Source organism: Primulina tabacum, chromosome 8, assembly GCF_025594145.1.
Source record: "Primulina tabacum isolate GXHZ01 chromosome 8, ASM2559414v2, whole genome shotgun sequence".
In the NCBI taxonomy this organism is placed as follows: domain Eukaryota; kingdom Viridiplantae; phylum Streptophyta; class Magnoliopsida; order Lamiales; family Gesneriaceae; genus Primulina; species Primulina tabacum.
Genome location: NC_134557.1, coordinates 2,719,980 through 2,736,288, shown reverse-complemented (window position 1 = coordinate 2,736,288; position 16,309 = coordinate 2,719,980). Strand labels below are relative to the sequence as shown.

Genomic DNA, 16,309 nt, shown 5'->3' with positions numbered 1-16,309 from the left:
AACTTTTAAAACCATACCGATATATAAAACAATATTTATCAGTAGCTAAAAACATTTTAAATAACGACAAGTCTGAACACTGAAATCGATGAGCCTCACTAGGAGTTGATAGCTCCGACAACGCCCTACTCCCAAACCTAAAATCTTGGATCTACCCTGTGGAAAGCATTCCAGAACCTCCCATTTCAACACGGTATAAATAAACCCAGTCTACCAAAAATCAGTTTCAAAGATGAAAATATACACACATATAAGAACCCAGCTTTCAAACTGTCAGCGGACATCTACGGATTTGGGTTAACTAGCATGTTTCGTGTTAGACCTTGAGGTTTCTATCAAGCCGAGTCAATCATCGCGGGCAAACTATTTTTTTTTAAAAAAATTTATAATGCTCTTTCTGAAGAGAGCAATCTATAACCTTTCAGCTATGATCTGTGCACTAATATAAACACAGTAACGTACAGCGCATTGTGTGCGTATGTTGTTCAAAGAGCTTTTTGGTCCAGCCGTTCGTTCCAGTTCAAGCAACGAATTAAGCTTCGAAACCAATCGCCTGTTTGGTCAGATTTGTTTACGGTAGGAAGTGGATGTTGGCTCATAGATATTCTAACTGAATCTCCCCTTAATAGTTGTTGCCTTCTCTTCCCATCAAACGAAACCCAAGCATTGCTTCTTGCATCCTCCGGAATCTGCATCCGTGAAAGACAAATTATAATTATGAACCATAACATGAGACGGCCTCATCCGGACATCAATGAATGGATTATTTCTAGATAATTGTTGATATAAACAACGAATATCCAGGTCTTCCAAACCATTAAGTTCAGACGGAGTTCGACATCAACCCATTTCTAAGAGACCCTGAAGTACTGGAGAGGAAGACGCAACTTTGAACTAACATGTAGTGTGACTTATAAAGACATAAGGTCATATCATATGGGATTTTTCCAGCTATTTCACTTATCATATCTTGAAAGATGCTATCAAGGCAGCAATTCCCAGACTAGTTTTAGATCTTAGCCTTGGCAATTAACCGAAGGAGGGAAAATAAACTCGACAGATCGTGTTGTAAATGATGTTTACACGTTAGACTTTTGGTGCTACAAAATCAAGATGGTGTGCTGGACTAAAACTTCGGTAACTGTGAATGTACTGTTGAAAATGATAATAGAATCCTTCATAGAACATGAATAGCATAAACCAAGGAATGTCTGGTAATCGAATAAACGGATACCTTCAACTCAAGACGAGCAGAATCTGGAAGGATGACAGGTCTGAATGAGAGAGAATGCGGGCAAATTGGTGTAAAAAGCATGCACGGAACATTTGGATGTACCTGCATGAAGGGATAGCCACCATTACAAATATTTTTCCTCATATATGTCACAAGATCAACTGCACTAAGACCGTTAATTATTTCCTTAATAATTTCAACCAAGGAAATAACAAAAGTTTGAAATTCACCCATTTTCTAAATAACAAGTCACAACCCCAAAATACAACAAGTCGCCAACTTGATTTTATATGATTCCATTCTTAAAGAGAACACAAACACAAAGAGAGGATTTTCCTTACACATGCATAAATTTGGGTCATAAAAATCTAATTAACAACCATTTAATCCAAATCTTTTGAAACACAAGTAATTTTCCTAGCCCTGTGAAAATCTCAGAGGATCTTCTTACTTTATAGCTTTTACTTTCTTTCATCACAATTTAAGAATCCCAAGCAATACTCTAAAATTTGAGTTTAAGCTTGGTGCAGCAAGTCGGAGGATCCAGCTTCTGTAGTAACTTAATTATCCAAACACGGTAATTTACTTTTATTTTTGAGCGGCCACACATGAAGCTCTCAATCATCGCACCATACCAGTGGAAACTTACCATAGAACCTCCAGCTGCTGTGGAATAAGCTGTACTTCCGGTAGGGGTGGCCACTATCACTCCATCGCCTTGTACCTGTCCAGGAAATGATAAAGTCTGTCAGGCTGAAAAGTACCTTCTAAGAATCAAAGTCTTATATCTCGTTGATGTGCTTTTTTTATTAAATGAATAGTATCTGTAGGAATGATACATTGATACTACTTAATGACCTAATGCACCAACTTTACATTTGCAATTAGTCGATCACACTACAGTTCCAACCTTGGCAGAAAGCTAGCATAGCATAACAGTGAGCAGGACCAAAAACCATAGGAATTACTAACCACTTTACCTTAGTTATGAGGTGGTCGTGTTCATAACACTCGATTTTTGAGAGGTATGGATTAGACCCACGATCAACCACAACTTCATTGAGGACATCAAATACCTTTCCCGGCATTGCTTTCCCATTTCGAAATATTTCACAGTGGAGCCGCAATCTAAGAGTTATATAAACCCCATCAATTGTGTTGTTCCCATGGATAACTTGTCTCAAATCATTCTTAAAATCATCAAACTGTCGATACAAATTACAAAAACAGTTAAGAAAAGGTTGTGCAAGTAGCTTTGCACCATATAATCTAAGGCGGAGGAAAGGGACGTACAGTATGGGAAGTTAGAAACCCAAGGGATCCAAGATTAAATGAAACAACTGGAGGAACAGGACCTCTAAATAAGTTTGATGCGTGTAGTATGACCCCATCGCCTCCCAAGCAAGCTACTAAATCTACCCTGTCATGAAGGTCACTGCAGTAGCCAATATGAACAATGGAGAAAATCACATATCTCTACTAAAAAATGAATGAATTTCTTCAGAAAACAATTCTTTTTAATGAAAAAAGGAGCCAACCAGAATTAAATAAATGGACTAAAGTTTGCGCACCTCGTATCTTGACTATAAAAAGTCTGAACGAAGCCAAAACCTGGTATCCTGGCAAAAACATCGTGCACTTCCGGTTCAACAAGAACAATCATCTTCTGTTGGTGATACAAGAAAGAGGCAGCCTGGAGTAAAAACATGTGAATACAATGTAAATTTGGAAGCTAAGGAAATGGATAAATTAATGACTTAGCAGTAAGAGAATATGAAAAGTTTCAGCCATTAATATTCAAGAAAGTAAGACCATTAAATTGCAAAACCCCGAGAAATAAAACAATATAAACAAGATCATTTACAAGGCTTGTATCAAGTAAATAAGATCTTGCTAGCTGTTTTTATAAACTAAGGACCTAATCTTTTTGACAAAATAATACTTAGTTCAAACTAAAATTTTGTTCTCTAACTAATTGCATTCTACAAAATAGAAAAAGGTCTACACAAAACTAGATATTACCAGAAATTTTAAAAAAAGAACTCAGGTAAATGGAATCAGAATAAGATGTATACAAGAATATACCATAATGTGTCCACAAAAAAGTAAGGTACGACAATTTTGTATGGTCCAGTCAATAAAATACACAATCAAATTCAGATGCTTATAACCAGATCTCTCTTTATAGCTAAATGGCTGTTATTTGACGAAAAAGCTGGTAACTTTCTAAAACCACCTGCTCTATCAGAAAGAATCTCCACCTACTTTCCTTCCAATTTTCACATCACAAACTCATACTTGAAAACATTCAATCATGCATACATGTGATCCATTTTCCAATATACTCACCAGTCCTCATTTTTCTCTTCAATAGACGAATGATTTAACATTCTTGGTTAGAAAAGTCTTAAATTTTTTTTTCCTAGATACTCATTGAAGGTCAAAGCAAGAGCATGTTTCCCCATTCATGGAATGTAACACATGCTATATCTTAATCAATAGAAAAGCTCTTATACTGATCGCAAAATTTATGTGCCAAAAGGAATAGATACCTCTTTAGCTTCTTCCATGAGTTCTTGGCCAAGTTTCTTTAATAATAATACAGTCTTTGGAGTAGATTTCCACAAAAGCATTTGTTGCTGCGTGCTAGGATGAGTGAATGCCAATGAAGATTCTGTTACTTTCTCTCTTGTGCAAGAAAATCCATCTGTTCGGACCAAAAACATCTCTGCTTTCTTTCTTGACTGCAATCTCACGACACCAGTTGCTGACACACACATATTTCCTTCAAGCATATCCAAGTTGTCATCATCCGAAGAGAGATAACTTTCAACCTGACGCTCTCCAGTATCTACCATAGAGCTTAAACTCTTATCCAGTTCTGTTCTAGGGGTTCTAGAATCATAATCTTTACTCAAGCTATGCACTCCATCCCTGTTGGCTCCATCAGGAGGAGGTGCAGAGGTGAAGATGCTGAGATCATTATATGAACCATTACTAAAAGGTACAATCCGTTGGTTCAGAGACGACTTCATGCTTCTGACAGACCCGTTCATAGTGTTTTCTTCACTGAGTCTGGTTCTAGAGTTTGCTTCTGTCTTCGAGAATGACCCATTGTGTTTATATCTTAATGAAGAAAGCATCTCCAATCTTTTCCTTTCGTAAATAAAGTATGTTCCAGGTGAAACTTTACAATTCCTGAAAAATTTGGACATCTCTGTTTTGGAGAATATATCACAAGGAGGTAATTGAGACTGTAGTGGGCTCACATAGAAGTTTACTGATGATTCTGTTTCACCATTAACAGTTTGTATTAATGTGACCTGATTATTTGGTGGGGCATCATGGGCTCGTTTGTTTCTCTTTATTTTATTTTCCGAGGCTCGAGGGTCTCGACTATTCAATACTTCCAAGGGGGAAAAAGATTCCCCAGATTTTTCGGGAAATGACCCTGTTCCCTCGTCAGAGGATTCACCTCCTTCATAGCTCAATGAGACCTCAGAATCATCAACACCTCGAGTATCTTGGACTGGAACATCGGTGCTAATGACTTGATGATTATAAGAGGTGATTCGATCCATGTACTGCCTCCATCTAGAAATCATAGACGAGGTCCTCCGCCTCCCTTCCTTACTATGGACATATATGGGCTTTTTGCCTGAATCCGAAACTAACGCAGCAAACTGCACAACTTGCTCCACTGAAGGTATAGTACCAACTTCAACTGGAAGTTTCACCAGTTCAATCTTCCCAGAAGAAATAGCTTCCTCCAAAACTGTTTCATAGAAACTATCCTTCACAATCTCTGCCCTAAGATCTATGATTTTTCTGAATCCATTATCTAGAAGCCACTTCAAACTTTCCTCCGTCACCTGGCTACCCTTCCAAAACGCAACCTCCGAGTTTTCTTGTTGCCTTTCTTCTTTCAAGGTGGACAAATAAACGGGTCCCCAATTCGCAAGCAATGTCTGGCAAGGTTGATCACCCTCTCGGGAAAATCCCACATCGTAACATGCATTTTTCAGCCTTTGTAGTTTTCTCCAAACATTTAAACCCCGACTATCACCAGGTGTCAAATAATTTTCAAGGGCAATATGCAAACTCTCACAATAACTTTTCATCTCAGACCGAAAATTTGCGAGTGGAGGAAGGCTATCGTCCATTACACCTTTATCCACATCCCGAAATGAATTGATAATCGAGGAACGCCCAAAGAGGACATCCTCCCTTCCTTTATTTAGGAGACATACCATGCAACCAAGAACCGAAACAATTTTATCTTCCAACAATGGTTTATCCTCCAATGGCATGTCATATGAAACACTGCATTCCCCAGTCAGTGGATTGCATAAGGCGTCCATTAAAGCATTATGAAACCTTTCTGCAGCTCTAAAGATCCGGCAATAAGCCTCGACTTCTGCAATATCACCGGGGAGTGGTCCGACCCATGGCAAATGTGAAGAATCACGCGAACGGACACTCTTCATCAAATTAGTAAGAAGGATAAGTCAATTATTGTATAGAACAATCAAATCATGCCGCCTCACCTTATAACAGATATTCAAATTCGATATATTTCTTTTCAACTCCACATCAGGCATCAGCATAATATAACTAAACTTAGCGGCTGACCCATCAGGCCTAGCAAGGATGTGGTGATAATATTACAAAATATTCATAGCATAATATATCTAAACTTAGCGGCTGACCCATCAGGCCGAGCAAGGATGTGGTGATATATTACAATAATATTCATTTGTGAAATTAAGATTGCAAAATGTTATGGGAAATCATCGTCAGCCAACAAAGATGTTTCAACTCAAGATCCAAATTACGAACTAAAAACTCCCGAAACCTCATCCATACATATAAAGATTGGATTTTTATATTTTTCCATCAATAATCGACTAAAACATAATTTAAAAATAGTAAATTACTTAAATTGACCTGAGAGTCTAAACCAATGTCCACATACAAGGAGCTGGAGAGTTGAGCGCGAACTTCAAGATTAATACGACGCCGTCCAAACCAAGCCTTCTTCTTCGTTTTCTGCAACCCAAACCCGAATCCGGGTCCGGAAATCTTTGCACAACCGCAACCAAAAGGTCGCCACCCAACCGCGCGGCTCAAATTGAAATGGCAAAAGCAATTGTAGCTACTATTAAAACAAGAAATGAATGAAGCTGCTGATGCCATGCCACCGTCGAATATATTTTAATATTTTAAATCATATAACGGGACTTCGCTTAATCAGGATCTAAAAATTTAACAACAATAAGTATTTTAGTTTCGCGAGTGTGTGTTCAGTGTATTCTGAATTTTCTTGATATGGATAGCACAGAAAGAGAAGCATTCGGTGGATGGGATCATTTTGGTGGGACGATGTCGATGGAAAATGAGAAGAAGAAACACAATAACGATTATAAAATAGAAAACTATCAAGGGAAAATAAAATTAATAATTAGAGAAAATATAAGTTTTAAATTTATTTTCTTGGACTGGTTCATATGTAATATCTTATCATTGTTGGCACGACTTTTTTAAAATGAAGTAGAAATTTAATTTATTTCAAATTCTAATTTGCTTCAAGTTTATTCAAAAATAAACTCAAGTATCACCTGTAGATATTTCTTGAGTAAACAGACATCTAAATATAGTTTGCTTTTATAATTGATGTTGCATATTTTAAAATTCTTCGCATAGAAACATTAAATATCCAATGAATGTGTAGTATGGAGTGAACCTATTTTCAGATGGCATGATCCCAATAAATTATCAACTCAAACAATTTGAAAAAAATTAAAAATCTCATTGATTAGTGTTGGAAGATTTTTTATGGCAAATGCCTCGCAAGAAAAAATTCTCCAATCCATTGCAATTCTTGGCAGATGATGTTGATGATAACGAGAATGGCGGTGATTCCTCATTTTCCCATTTTCCAGAAGGCTACAACTTCACATTGATATTCTTGATGGATCCAAACCATCTTTTGACACGTTCACATCATATAAGATGACCGAATACCTCTCCATTGCCTGAAAGCAGCGCTTTTGAGGAGAGCCCTGGTATGTCGGAGGTGTCCATCAAGAAATTTTCCAATGTTGCAAGAGATTGAAGCTGTTTTCCAAGGGATGCAATTGTTTTCTGACATTCTGCAAGCTTATCAGCAGCTACAACTAAATCCTCCTGCAACAAAACGGTATGCTATTTGATAAAGAATTCAAAAGAAAGGACTAAAATATTTAAATCTACATGGAAATAATGACCGACCTTTTTTAGCTTTAGTTCACCATTAGAAGTTGTAGTCTGCTGAAGTTCCATCTCCAATTCTTGACATTTTACCTTGAATTCTGCTGCTATGGATCTTTCTTTTTCATTTTCTGCCTTTAGTGAATCGACACAAGAAGACATGGTTCTTGCCTCAGCTTCCATACTTATGAGCTGATATTCAAGTGATTCCTTCGCTTCATTCACTGCTGCCAACTCCTTCAGCAGCTCCTCCAACGGGATCTCGGTTTTAGTCTGCTGAAGTTCCATTTCCAATTCTTGACACTTGACCTTGAATTCTGCAGCTATGAATCTTTCTTTTTCATTTTCTGCCTTCAGTGAATCAACACAAGAAGACATGGTTTTTGCTTGAGCTTTCATACTTGCAAGCTGATATTCAAGTGATTCTTTTGCTTCATTTACTGCGGCCAACTCCTTCTGCAGCTCCTCCAACCTGATCTCGGTTTTAGTCTGCTGAAGTTCCATCTCCAATTCTTGAGACTTGACCTTGAATTCTGCTGCTATGGATCTTTCTTTTTCCTTTTCTGCCTTTAATGAATCAACACAAGAAGACATGGTTCTTGCTTCAGCTTCCATACTTATGAGCTGATATTCAAGTGATTCTTGTGCTTCATTCACCGCTGCCAACTCCTTCATCAGCTCCTCCAACTGGATCTCGGACTCCACCAGCATTCCTTTGGATGCACTGAGAGCCACATGACTGTCATCTAAAGCTCTCTCTAGTTTTAATTTCTCTGCTTCAATCTTTTCCAACTTCTTTTCCATGTCAGTTACAAGTTTAATCGATCTTTCAAGTTCGGCTCTAAGAGGATTATCCACAGAAATGGATTCTCCATTAGCAGCTCCAGTTTCAGCAGATAGTATGCTAATCTTTGTGTCACCTAATGCAGCAAGACGTTCCATCTCCAGAAAATCATCCATCACATCAATTTCAACACCACAGGTAGCTAGAGTTTTAGACTTGGGCTTTTCATTCTTGGAATTATCAAGCTTAGATATTAAGACAGATGACCATGAGTCCGACCCGCTTGCTTTATACCCATTTCTCTTCCTGTTGTAGGCATAAAGGTCTAATGTGATCATCCTCTCCCCACCATCTGAATGGCTATCTGTCTCAGACTCCCTATAATAAGAAGCTGTGACAGACTTGTGATCATTGGTCGGAGATGATTTTCTGGCTGCAGCTTGAAGTTTCCGGCACTCGGCCTCGAGCATAGCAATCTTTTTTATGCTCTCCAGCTGTTGCTTGCTGGCAGTTTCGGCAGCTTGGGTGCTCAAATCCCTTTCCATCATAATAATTTCCAAATCCTTGCATCGAGATTCAAGCTCTTGCTTGAGGGACGAGTTTTCTTTCTGCATAACCTCAAGAATAGAAATAGAAATCTCCGCTCTGGCAGCTTCTACTTGTTCCTGGAGCTCAAGGAGTCGCTTATCAAGTTCGGCCTTTGTCAACTCCCACTCACCAGTTTTCTCAACCATAGCATCAGAGATTCTTTGCTCCTGCTCATCTCTTGCTTTTCTCAATTGTCTGACACATTCTTTCAGGGCACCATCAAGATGGCTGACTCTCACTTCCAATTTCAAGTTCTGCTGCACTGCAACCTCAAGATGTTGTTTTAATACAGCCACCTCATTTTCTGCCTTTTCCCAGCCTAACAGGTAAAATAAGCATTCAAAAACGGTGGATTCGTCATATTTAATGACGATTAGTCATATTTAACAACGTACAAGGAAGAAAACCCTGTGCCAGGAAAACTGCCTGCTCTAGTTCACTTCCATTTTCTTAAGTTGCCAACAATATTTATATATTGTTCAACATGGTTATTTGAATTTGAGTAGAGGTGACTTACTCCTGTATTTTTGGAGAACGAAACTTATACTATTTAGAAAACATAAATATGAAACTGAGCCTTTTTCTCACTCCCCCGTAAGGTTCACATTTATTGTTCCCTACAAGTCGCAAGGTATTCAACTTTACCGAATGCACAATATTGTTTCTCTAGTGAATTTGTTTTCTGTTTTCTCATACATTTTTTGTTGGCGAGTAGGAGTAAAGAAGCACAGATCTTCTTCAAAACTCGTTGCTATATTCTCTACCATGGAAGTTCTCCAGATCCACTCTTACAAAATACATCACAAACATCTGATCCGCTTGTATGAGAAAATTTCAGTCAATAAAATTTGACCAAGTAAAATAGAAGATCTAAAGGAGGGGTGGAGGTTAGTCATCCAGATTTTTTTTTTTTTTTTTGGTTTCAATCACGCATCCAGTGTGGCTCTAATCCAAGACCTACATACTGAAAAACCAATACACAGACAGGACTAAATTAACAATTTGTGTTACTAAATGCAAGGCTTACCGGCAACAGCTTCTTCAGCAACTTTTGCATGCTGCTTCACTAGGTCTTCTTTGGCACCGACATTCACTAGAGCAGCTGATAACTTTTCTGTCAAATTCCTCAAACGTTCTTTCACTTCATCATCGATGATTGTCAAATTAGACGTGACTTCTGATGATTGCATGCCATTATTTGGAGATCCTCTCAATGCATCCTGCTAAAAAAAAGTTTCAAACAAATCAAATTTTACTGGAAATCAACAGTTTCCCTGCTCTCCTGTATGATTGATTATGTGACACCACTGTCAAAGTGTCGAGTTTGATGGACAGCTGCATGATTTAATATACTTGAATTGTACCTTCAGCATTAGTAAAAGTTTTTGGTACAACGAAGGATACCCAGTCCAACAAAATTAAAGGACTGCAAAAACCAAAATTAATGGACTGCAAAAACCAAACAAATAATGGGACTACTTCATCAAGGTTTTCAACAACAAAGCTTCAATGTCAAGGTTAATGGTTTAGATTAAAACATCAAGATTATTGAAAGAATGTTATGCGTGTCTGCAACTTTCTTTATTACAGCATGTTTACAGCTTTCAAGAACACATAATGCAACAATTAAGAATAAAAAAATTTAGAGGTTTCAAATGCATAACAGGATTGATTAATAATCCCAAGATAATGACACTTCATCGAAAGCACTCAAAATAGCACAACATAAACATGATGAAGCACAAAAGTTTAGAAGATGGAATGAAAGCTTATATTCTTTGAAAACTATGCATAAACTTTAAAAAATTAAATTTGAGGAGGCAAATGCCCTTCTGGATTTACCTGTTCATCGGAGTGTCTGTCGGAATACGATGAAATTGATCCAGGGCTTTCACTTTCACCAGGACTTCTTTCAGAGGATTTTCTCTTCCACAACCACTTCCTCTTTTCCATTTCAAGTGTTAATCAAATAAGCTCACAATCCTAATGAAGTGTTTAACTGCAAACCAATACCGCTTTAAGATAAAAACACTGGGTAAAAAAAGAGGCAAATAAAATTTTTAGTTGACCACACATAGACGCACGCATACATAACTGAAAAAGATAATCTCTTCCGGTTTGTAGAATAGAGCTGATTGCGTGAGATACTTATATATAATTTATTTGCATTGGTCTGAGTGAAAAGCAGGAAAAATAGCAAAGAATCGAAGTAAAAATCAGACATCATCATCGCATCATTCTTGAGAGTCAAATCGGTACTATTTGAAGTAAATCGACACCACCAAAATGGACCAGACAAAAACCAAGCTTTTAGGGGGGAAAAGGAACATAAGATGATTACAACAGTCACAAGCAACATAAATATCACCCAAGACAAAAGATCAAGAGAGAACAAGTCAAAAGATCCATTCTTGATGCGACCCATCGTAAATAATCTGCAAAAATCCTCACTTGCTTTACTCAGGGAAGCTTATACAGATGCATATTTGAAATTTATGTATCCGGGCTTTCGAGTTTCGTAATGAAATTTGAATCTGTGCAAAGATCGGTGGCTATTTGTAATAACTTCTGATAGTAACCCACATACTAACTTTTGCCATCGAAGAAATCGATGTTTTTTGTTGAAGGACACAAAAGTTACTATTTTTTTAAATCAAGAAAACCAGAGCATGGATGGCGAGTCTGAAAAGATGATTTCTGAAGTGAAGAACGAACCATTTTCAGCTGTTTATATAATATATATACAATTGTCATTTTTTTGGCCTTCCTTTGTTCAATCCGTGGTTTGTCAAATTTATTACGAAGTTTAAGTGGTCCTATTCCCGCCCAATCGTTGGAAAGGTACGCTCCTCTCTTCTATTCGCTTTTTTTGGTATCTGGGTATAGGGGTGTTCATCGGTCGGTTCGGTTCGATTTTCGGTTTTTTATTTCGGTTTTCGGTTTTGGAAATATATAATCCGATATCCGAACCATTTTTCTTCGGTTCGGTTCGGTTTTCTACCAAAACGGTTCGGTTATTTCGGTCGGTTAATTCGGTTTGGGTATAATTATTTAAATTAATAATATAAATATATTATAAAATATAATATGTTAACTTTTCCTTAGTAAAATATTTAAACACAAGGTCTAAATTAGTTAAACAAACAACAATCAACTAAAAATTGTTCAAAATGGTTTTTCATTCACTAAATATCATAACAAAATATATAATATAAATAAAAATATAAAAAATTATAAATTTAATGAAATTTCGGTTTTTTCGGTTTTTTCGGTTTTGACATATATAATCCGAAACCGAACCAAATAAACTTCGGTTTTAACATTTATATCCGAATTACAAAATTCGGATTTCGGTTCGGTTTGGTGTTCGGATTTTTCGGTTTGGATTTTCGGTTTTTTCGGTTTTATCCGAAGTTTGAACACCCCTATCTGGGTATGGCTGGGGTTCAATTTGTGTGGTTTCGTATCATATGACTGCATTCATCGGTTTTTTTTCCTTCATTTTCTTCAACCAAAATTTATATTCTAAATTCAAATTTTAGGGTCTGCTTTAGGATATTTATCCAAAGCCTGTTGATATTTTGATTTTATATACATAAATAATGTATATATATGTATATTATTCGATGTATATATAATATTAAAGTAGATAGACTTATATGATATATCAACTGATTTGGTGAAACCAAGATGAAAACTACAAATGCACTAATATACTCTCAGACCTTTATTTTTTAAAAATAAGAATACAATAAACAATATAACTCGTAATATTTATTTATCATTTCATGTGCTAATTAATACATATAATTTAAAAAGTCGAAATGATATGTAATAAAGTGAAATGGCGTAAAAGAAACATTATATGAAATTAAATAACTAATCTATCTATATCTATATAAATATATGAATGTGAATTGTGAATTTACATAAATATCCTTACATTCATTTAATAATAATCATTAATACATGTTTTCTTTTTCATATATTCTTTTAATAATAATTATTAATATATTTTTATTTTTTCCATATATTCTTTTAATAATAATCATTAATGCATTTTTACCTTTTTCATATATTCTTATATAAATATATGAATGTGAATTGTGAATTTACATAAATATCCTTACCTTCATTTAATAATAATCATTAATACATGTTATCTTTTTCATATATTCTTTTAATAATAATCATTAATATATTTTTATTTTTTTTCATATATTCTTTTAATAATAATCATTAATACATTTTTATTTTTAAATTTAAAATTTACCTTTTTCTTATATTCTTTTAATAATATTCTATATCTATATCTCTATTATCCTTACCTTCATTTAATAATAATCATTAATACATGTTTTCTTTTTCATATATTCTTTTAATAATAATCGTTAATACATTTTTATTTTTAAATTTAAAATTTACATGAATTAATACATGTTTTCTTTTTCATATATTCTTTTAATAATAATCTATATATATATAAATATATGAATGTGAATTGTGAATCTAAATATATCTACAATTCACATTCGAGATCAAATTCACAGAAAATCACTATCATAATATTATAAATTGTTAGTATTACGAACATTAAGGTAATAATGAGAAGACGAATAGAGATGAGTGTGATTAAATAAAATTAAATTATTAATAAATATTAAGGTCATATAACACATTTTTTTTCCCATTTAGAATGTAGATATATTTAGATTACTTATGTATCAACAAAAATACGTGATTGATAGAAAATATTTGTATGTAAGTGATTTCATTGCAAACATTTAAGTTATTTAATCAATTTTCAATATATGATGCTAAATACATATTACTAAATAATATATTATCTATTAATCTATTAAATATATGACTTTTATTTGTGAGCTTACTATTATATTATTTTTTTTGTTTTACAATTTATCATGTTAATGGTGTAATTTAAGTCATTTTTTATTTTAGTTTAATAAGATCATTAACAGTGTATTTAACTCAATCAAACTAATTATTATTTTAATTTACTTTTAAATTTAATTTTAATTACTTAAATTTATACATTGCCGTCAAATAATAATAGGAAGACAAAGGGAGATGAGTCGGATTGAATAAAAATAAATTATTAATAAATATTTAGTCAATTTTTTTTATAAATGATGCTAAATAAATATTACTAAATAATATGCTCCATTTGACCATTTTGTATTCTTGCAATGAGAGGAGTTTTTTTACCCTAGCGTTAACATGTTTGATTGTTATATGTCATTTGTATTGATCATGTAATTGTGTTTGGATTGTTTATGTGATTTGTTTGTTTGCACAAAGAAAAGAGAGAACAAAATCAAATATCCAACAAAAATAGTTATTTTTCAATTTTTTATTGTTGAGATATTTTGTTAATTTTTAAACACATAATGCATGTTTTCTGTTTGCTTAGATTACTTGGTTTGAAGTGACTTAGAAAATATTAAAAAAATTGAAATATTTCTTCGTTTTTACCTTATGTATCATAATATCAAGAGATAATATTTTTTATTTATTGGGGCAATTGCAATTAGAGGAGTTTTTTTACCTTAGCGTTAACATGTTTGATTGTTATATGTCATTTGTATTGATCATGTAATTGTGTTTGGATTGTTTATGTGATTTGTTTGTTTGCACAAAGAAAAGAGAAAACAAAATCAAATATCCAACAAAAATGGTTATTTTTCAATTTTTTATTGTTGAGATATTTTGTTAATTTTTAAACACATAATGCATGTTTTCTGTTTGCTTAGATTACCTGGTTTGAAGTGACTTAGAAAATATTAAAAAAATTGAAATATTTCTTCGTTTTTACCTTATGTCTCAGAATATCAAGAGATAATATTTTTTATTTATTGGGGCAAATGTATTTCCAAACTTCTGTCTATAAATCAATATTTAAAATTTTTACGACATTATTATATTCTCTAATCAATTTGTTTTACTTAGATTGATAGAAGGCATTTTAGTTTGAGTTTTTATGTATTTGCTTATATTATTTTTGTAATATTATTTATTATGAAAATAATAGGTGAACTACAAAATTTGGTAGGTCTAAGAGTCCTCTGGTGAACGACAAATATGGATAAATTATTAAAATATATAATATCAAGTAGATTTTTGGCATGCGATTTTGTTCTAATTCAATGATTATGCATGATTCTAAATTTTTATTATATCACAAGTTAACACATGCCTAATATTTTTCTATGGTTTAAGAAAAATTGTGTGATTTCCTCCAATATTATCTCGATATATTTCGAGGTGACAACAAGATTGTTTTTGTCTCTTTTTTTAGTCAAAGTGTCTAACCAGCTAATTCATAACATATATGATGGTAGCATAGAAAACACCTCGTCAAATAAATTCACTTAGCCAAATATTGAAATTCAAATAAAATTCTACAATATTTCATCAAATTAATTTTGACTATCATAAAATGCTCATGAAATCTAAATGGTTATATTATTAGATGAGAATCATGAGATATTGAATGAGACAAATACTTTGACATATATTTGAATGATATTTCATATGCATATCTTAATTACATTATTCGTATCTCTTCTCAAGATTTTTAAAATACAATAATTAATTTTATATATCGTTCCACAAGATATAAAATATTATAAAACAAAATATAAACTCAATAGAAGAAAATTTGTTTAGTTTCAATGAATAATATAATATTATGTTCTAAACGCAACAAATGAGATTGAAACTATATCATCCTCATGACATGATGCACGCAATCATTATTTCAAAGCTTCCAAAAAATGACGATCAAGATGACTTTCTTCAATTGCGTCAAATTAAATGAGGACACAATTCTAAGATATAGTCATTTGAAGAGATTTCAAGTATTTTTCTCACAGTGATTGAGAAATAGTTGTTAAAAATTTATTAACCTTATAGCTATATGTTGATAATATTGATACTAAATATATAAAAATGATATCACAAATATCACAATATTTGAAGAAGGTGCAACATCATTCATTGGTTATGTTGTTGAAGAATATATAGGTTATACATATTTTTAGTCACAAGTGAAAACTTATCACGAGAAAAAACATTTTTTATTAAGAGTTATAGTTGATGATTGTCAAAAGCGGAAAAATCATTTAACAATAAAAAAATAGTCGGGAAAATAAGATTATCAGATAAAAATAATGTAGAAAACAGAAAAAATGGCGTGATAAAGAAGCAAACTACGAGCATGTCAGATCCCCGATAAAGATTGTAAATAACATAATAGATGTTAAAGACGATCAGATACTTGCTGAACATACCAAAATAGTTATATGCATATTATAACAAACTACGACAAAGAGTTGTTGAGTTGTCAAAATCAACCAAGAAGCATATTGAAAAGTGTGTCAAGTGGATAAGATAATTTATCTGATTCATATACCGTCTATGGTCATGATTTTTTA

At 33.5% G+C, this 16,309-nt stretch overlaps 2 protein-coding genes across 5 annotated transcripts; both read right to left on the bottom strand.

Annotated features, from left to right (window-relative positions):
* Positions 1 to 168: 168 nt before the first annotated feature.
* LOC142552927 (NAD kinase 2, chloroplastic-like) lies at positions 169 to 6,630 on the bottom strand. Of its 2 annotated transcripts, none has more exons than XM_075662851.1 (8): positions 6,182 to 6,630; positions 3,787 to 5,715; positions 2,806 to 2,927; positions 2,528 to 2,669; positions 2,215 to 2,439; positions 1,884 to 1,958; positions 1,235 to 1,336; positions 169 to 689 (listed from the first exon to the last, which is right to left on the bottom strand). In XM_075662851.1, the coding sequence occupies exons 1-8, from the start codon at positions 6,428 to 6,430 to the stop codon at positions 486 to 488; spliced, it is 3,048 nt and encodes a 1,015-aa protein (XP_075518966.1). In that variant the 5' UTR covers positions 6,431 to 6,630; the 3' UTR covers positions 169 to 485. The 2 variants fall into 2 exon arrangements, with proteins under 2 accessions (XP_075518966.1, XP_075518967.1); XM_075662852.1 differs by having other exon boundaries at positions 6,210 to 6,347.
* Positions 6,631 to 7,002: 372 nt separating this feature from the next.
* LOC142552925 (filament-like plant protein) lies at positions 7,003 to 11,580 on the bottom strand. 3 transcript variants are annotated; one of them, XM_075662848.1, is made up of 5 exons: positions 11,224 to 11,580; positions 10,698 to 10,854; positions 9,883 to 10,078; positions 7,505 to 9,174; positions 7,003 to 7,420 (listed from the first exon to the last, which is right to left on the bottom strand). In XM_075662848.1, the coding sequence occupies exons 2-5, from the start codon at positions 10,806 to 10,808 to the stop codon at positions 7,238 to 7,240; spliced, it is 2,160 nt and encodes a 719-aa protein (XP_075518963.1). In that variant the 5' UTR covers positions 10,809 to 10,854; positions 11,224 to 11,580; the 3' UTR covers positions 7,003 to 7,237. The 3 variants fall into 3 exon arrangements, with proteins under 3 accessions (XP_075518963.1, XP_075518965.1, XP_075518964.1); XM_075662850.1 differs by having other exon boundaries at positions 9,883 to 10,075; XM_075662849.1 differs by having other exon boundaries at positions 11,307 to 11,580.
* Between the last annotated feature and the right edge of the window lie 4,729 nt (positions 11,581 to 16,309).

Coding starts and splice junctions, on each gene's coding strand:
- LOC142552927 (XM_075662851.1), bottom strand. CDS start 6,430: ATGGCATCAGCAGCTTCATTCATTTCTTGTTTTAATAGTAGCTACAAT. Junction 2,670..2,805: donor TTTTATAGTCAAGATACGAG/GTGCGCAAACTT, acceptor TGGCTACTGCAG/TGACCTTCATGACAGGGTAG. Junction 1,959..2,214: donor ACGACCACCTCATAACTAAG/GTAAAGTGGTTA, acceptor TTTCCTGGACAG/GTACAAGGCGATGGAGTGAT.
- LOC142552925 (XM_075662848.1), bottom strand. CDS start 10,808: ATGGAAAAGAGGAAGTGGTTGTGGAAGAGAAAATCCTCTGAAAGAAGT. Junction 9,175..9,882: donor TGCTGAAGAAGCTGTTGCCG/GTAAGCCTTGCA, acceptor TTTACCTGTTAG/GCTGGGAAAAGGCAGAAAAT. Junction 7,421..7,504: donor GTGAACTAAAGCTAAAAAAG/GTCGGTCATTAT, acceptor GTTTTGTTGCAG/GAGGATTTAGTTGTAGCTGC.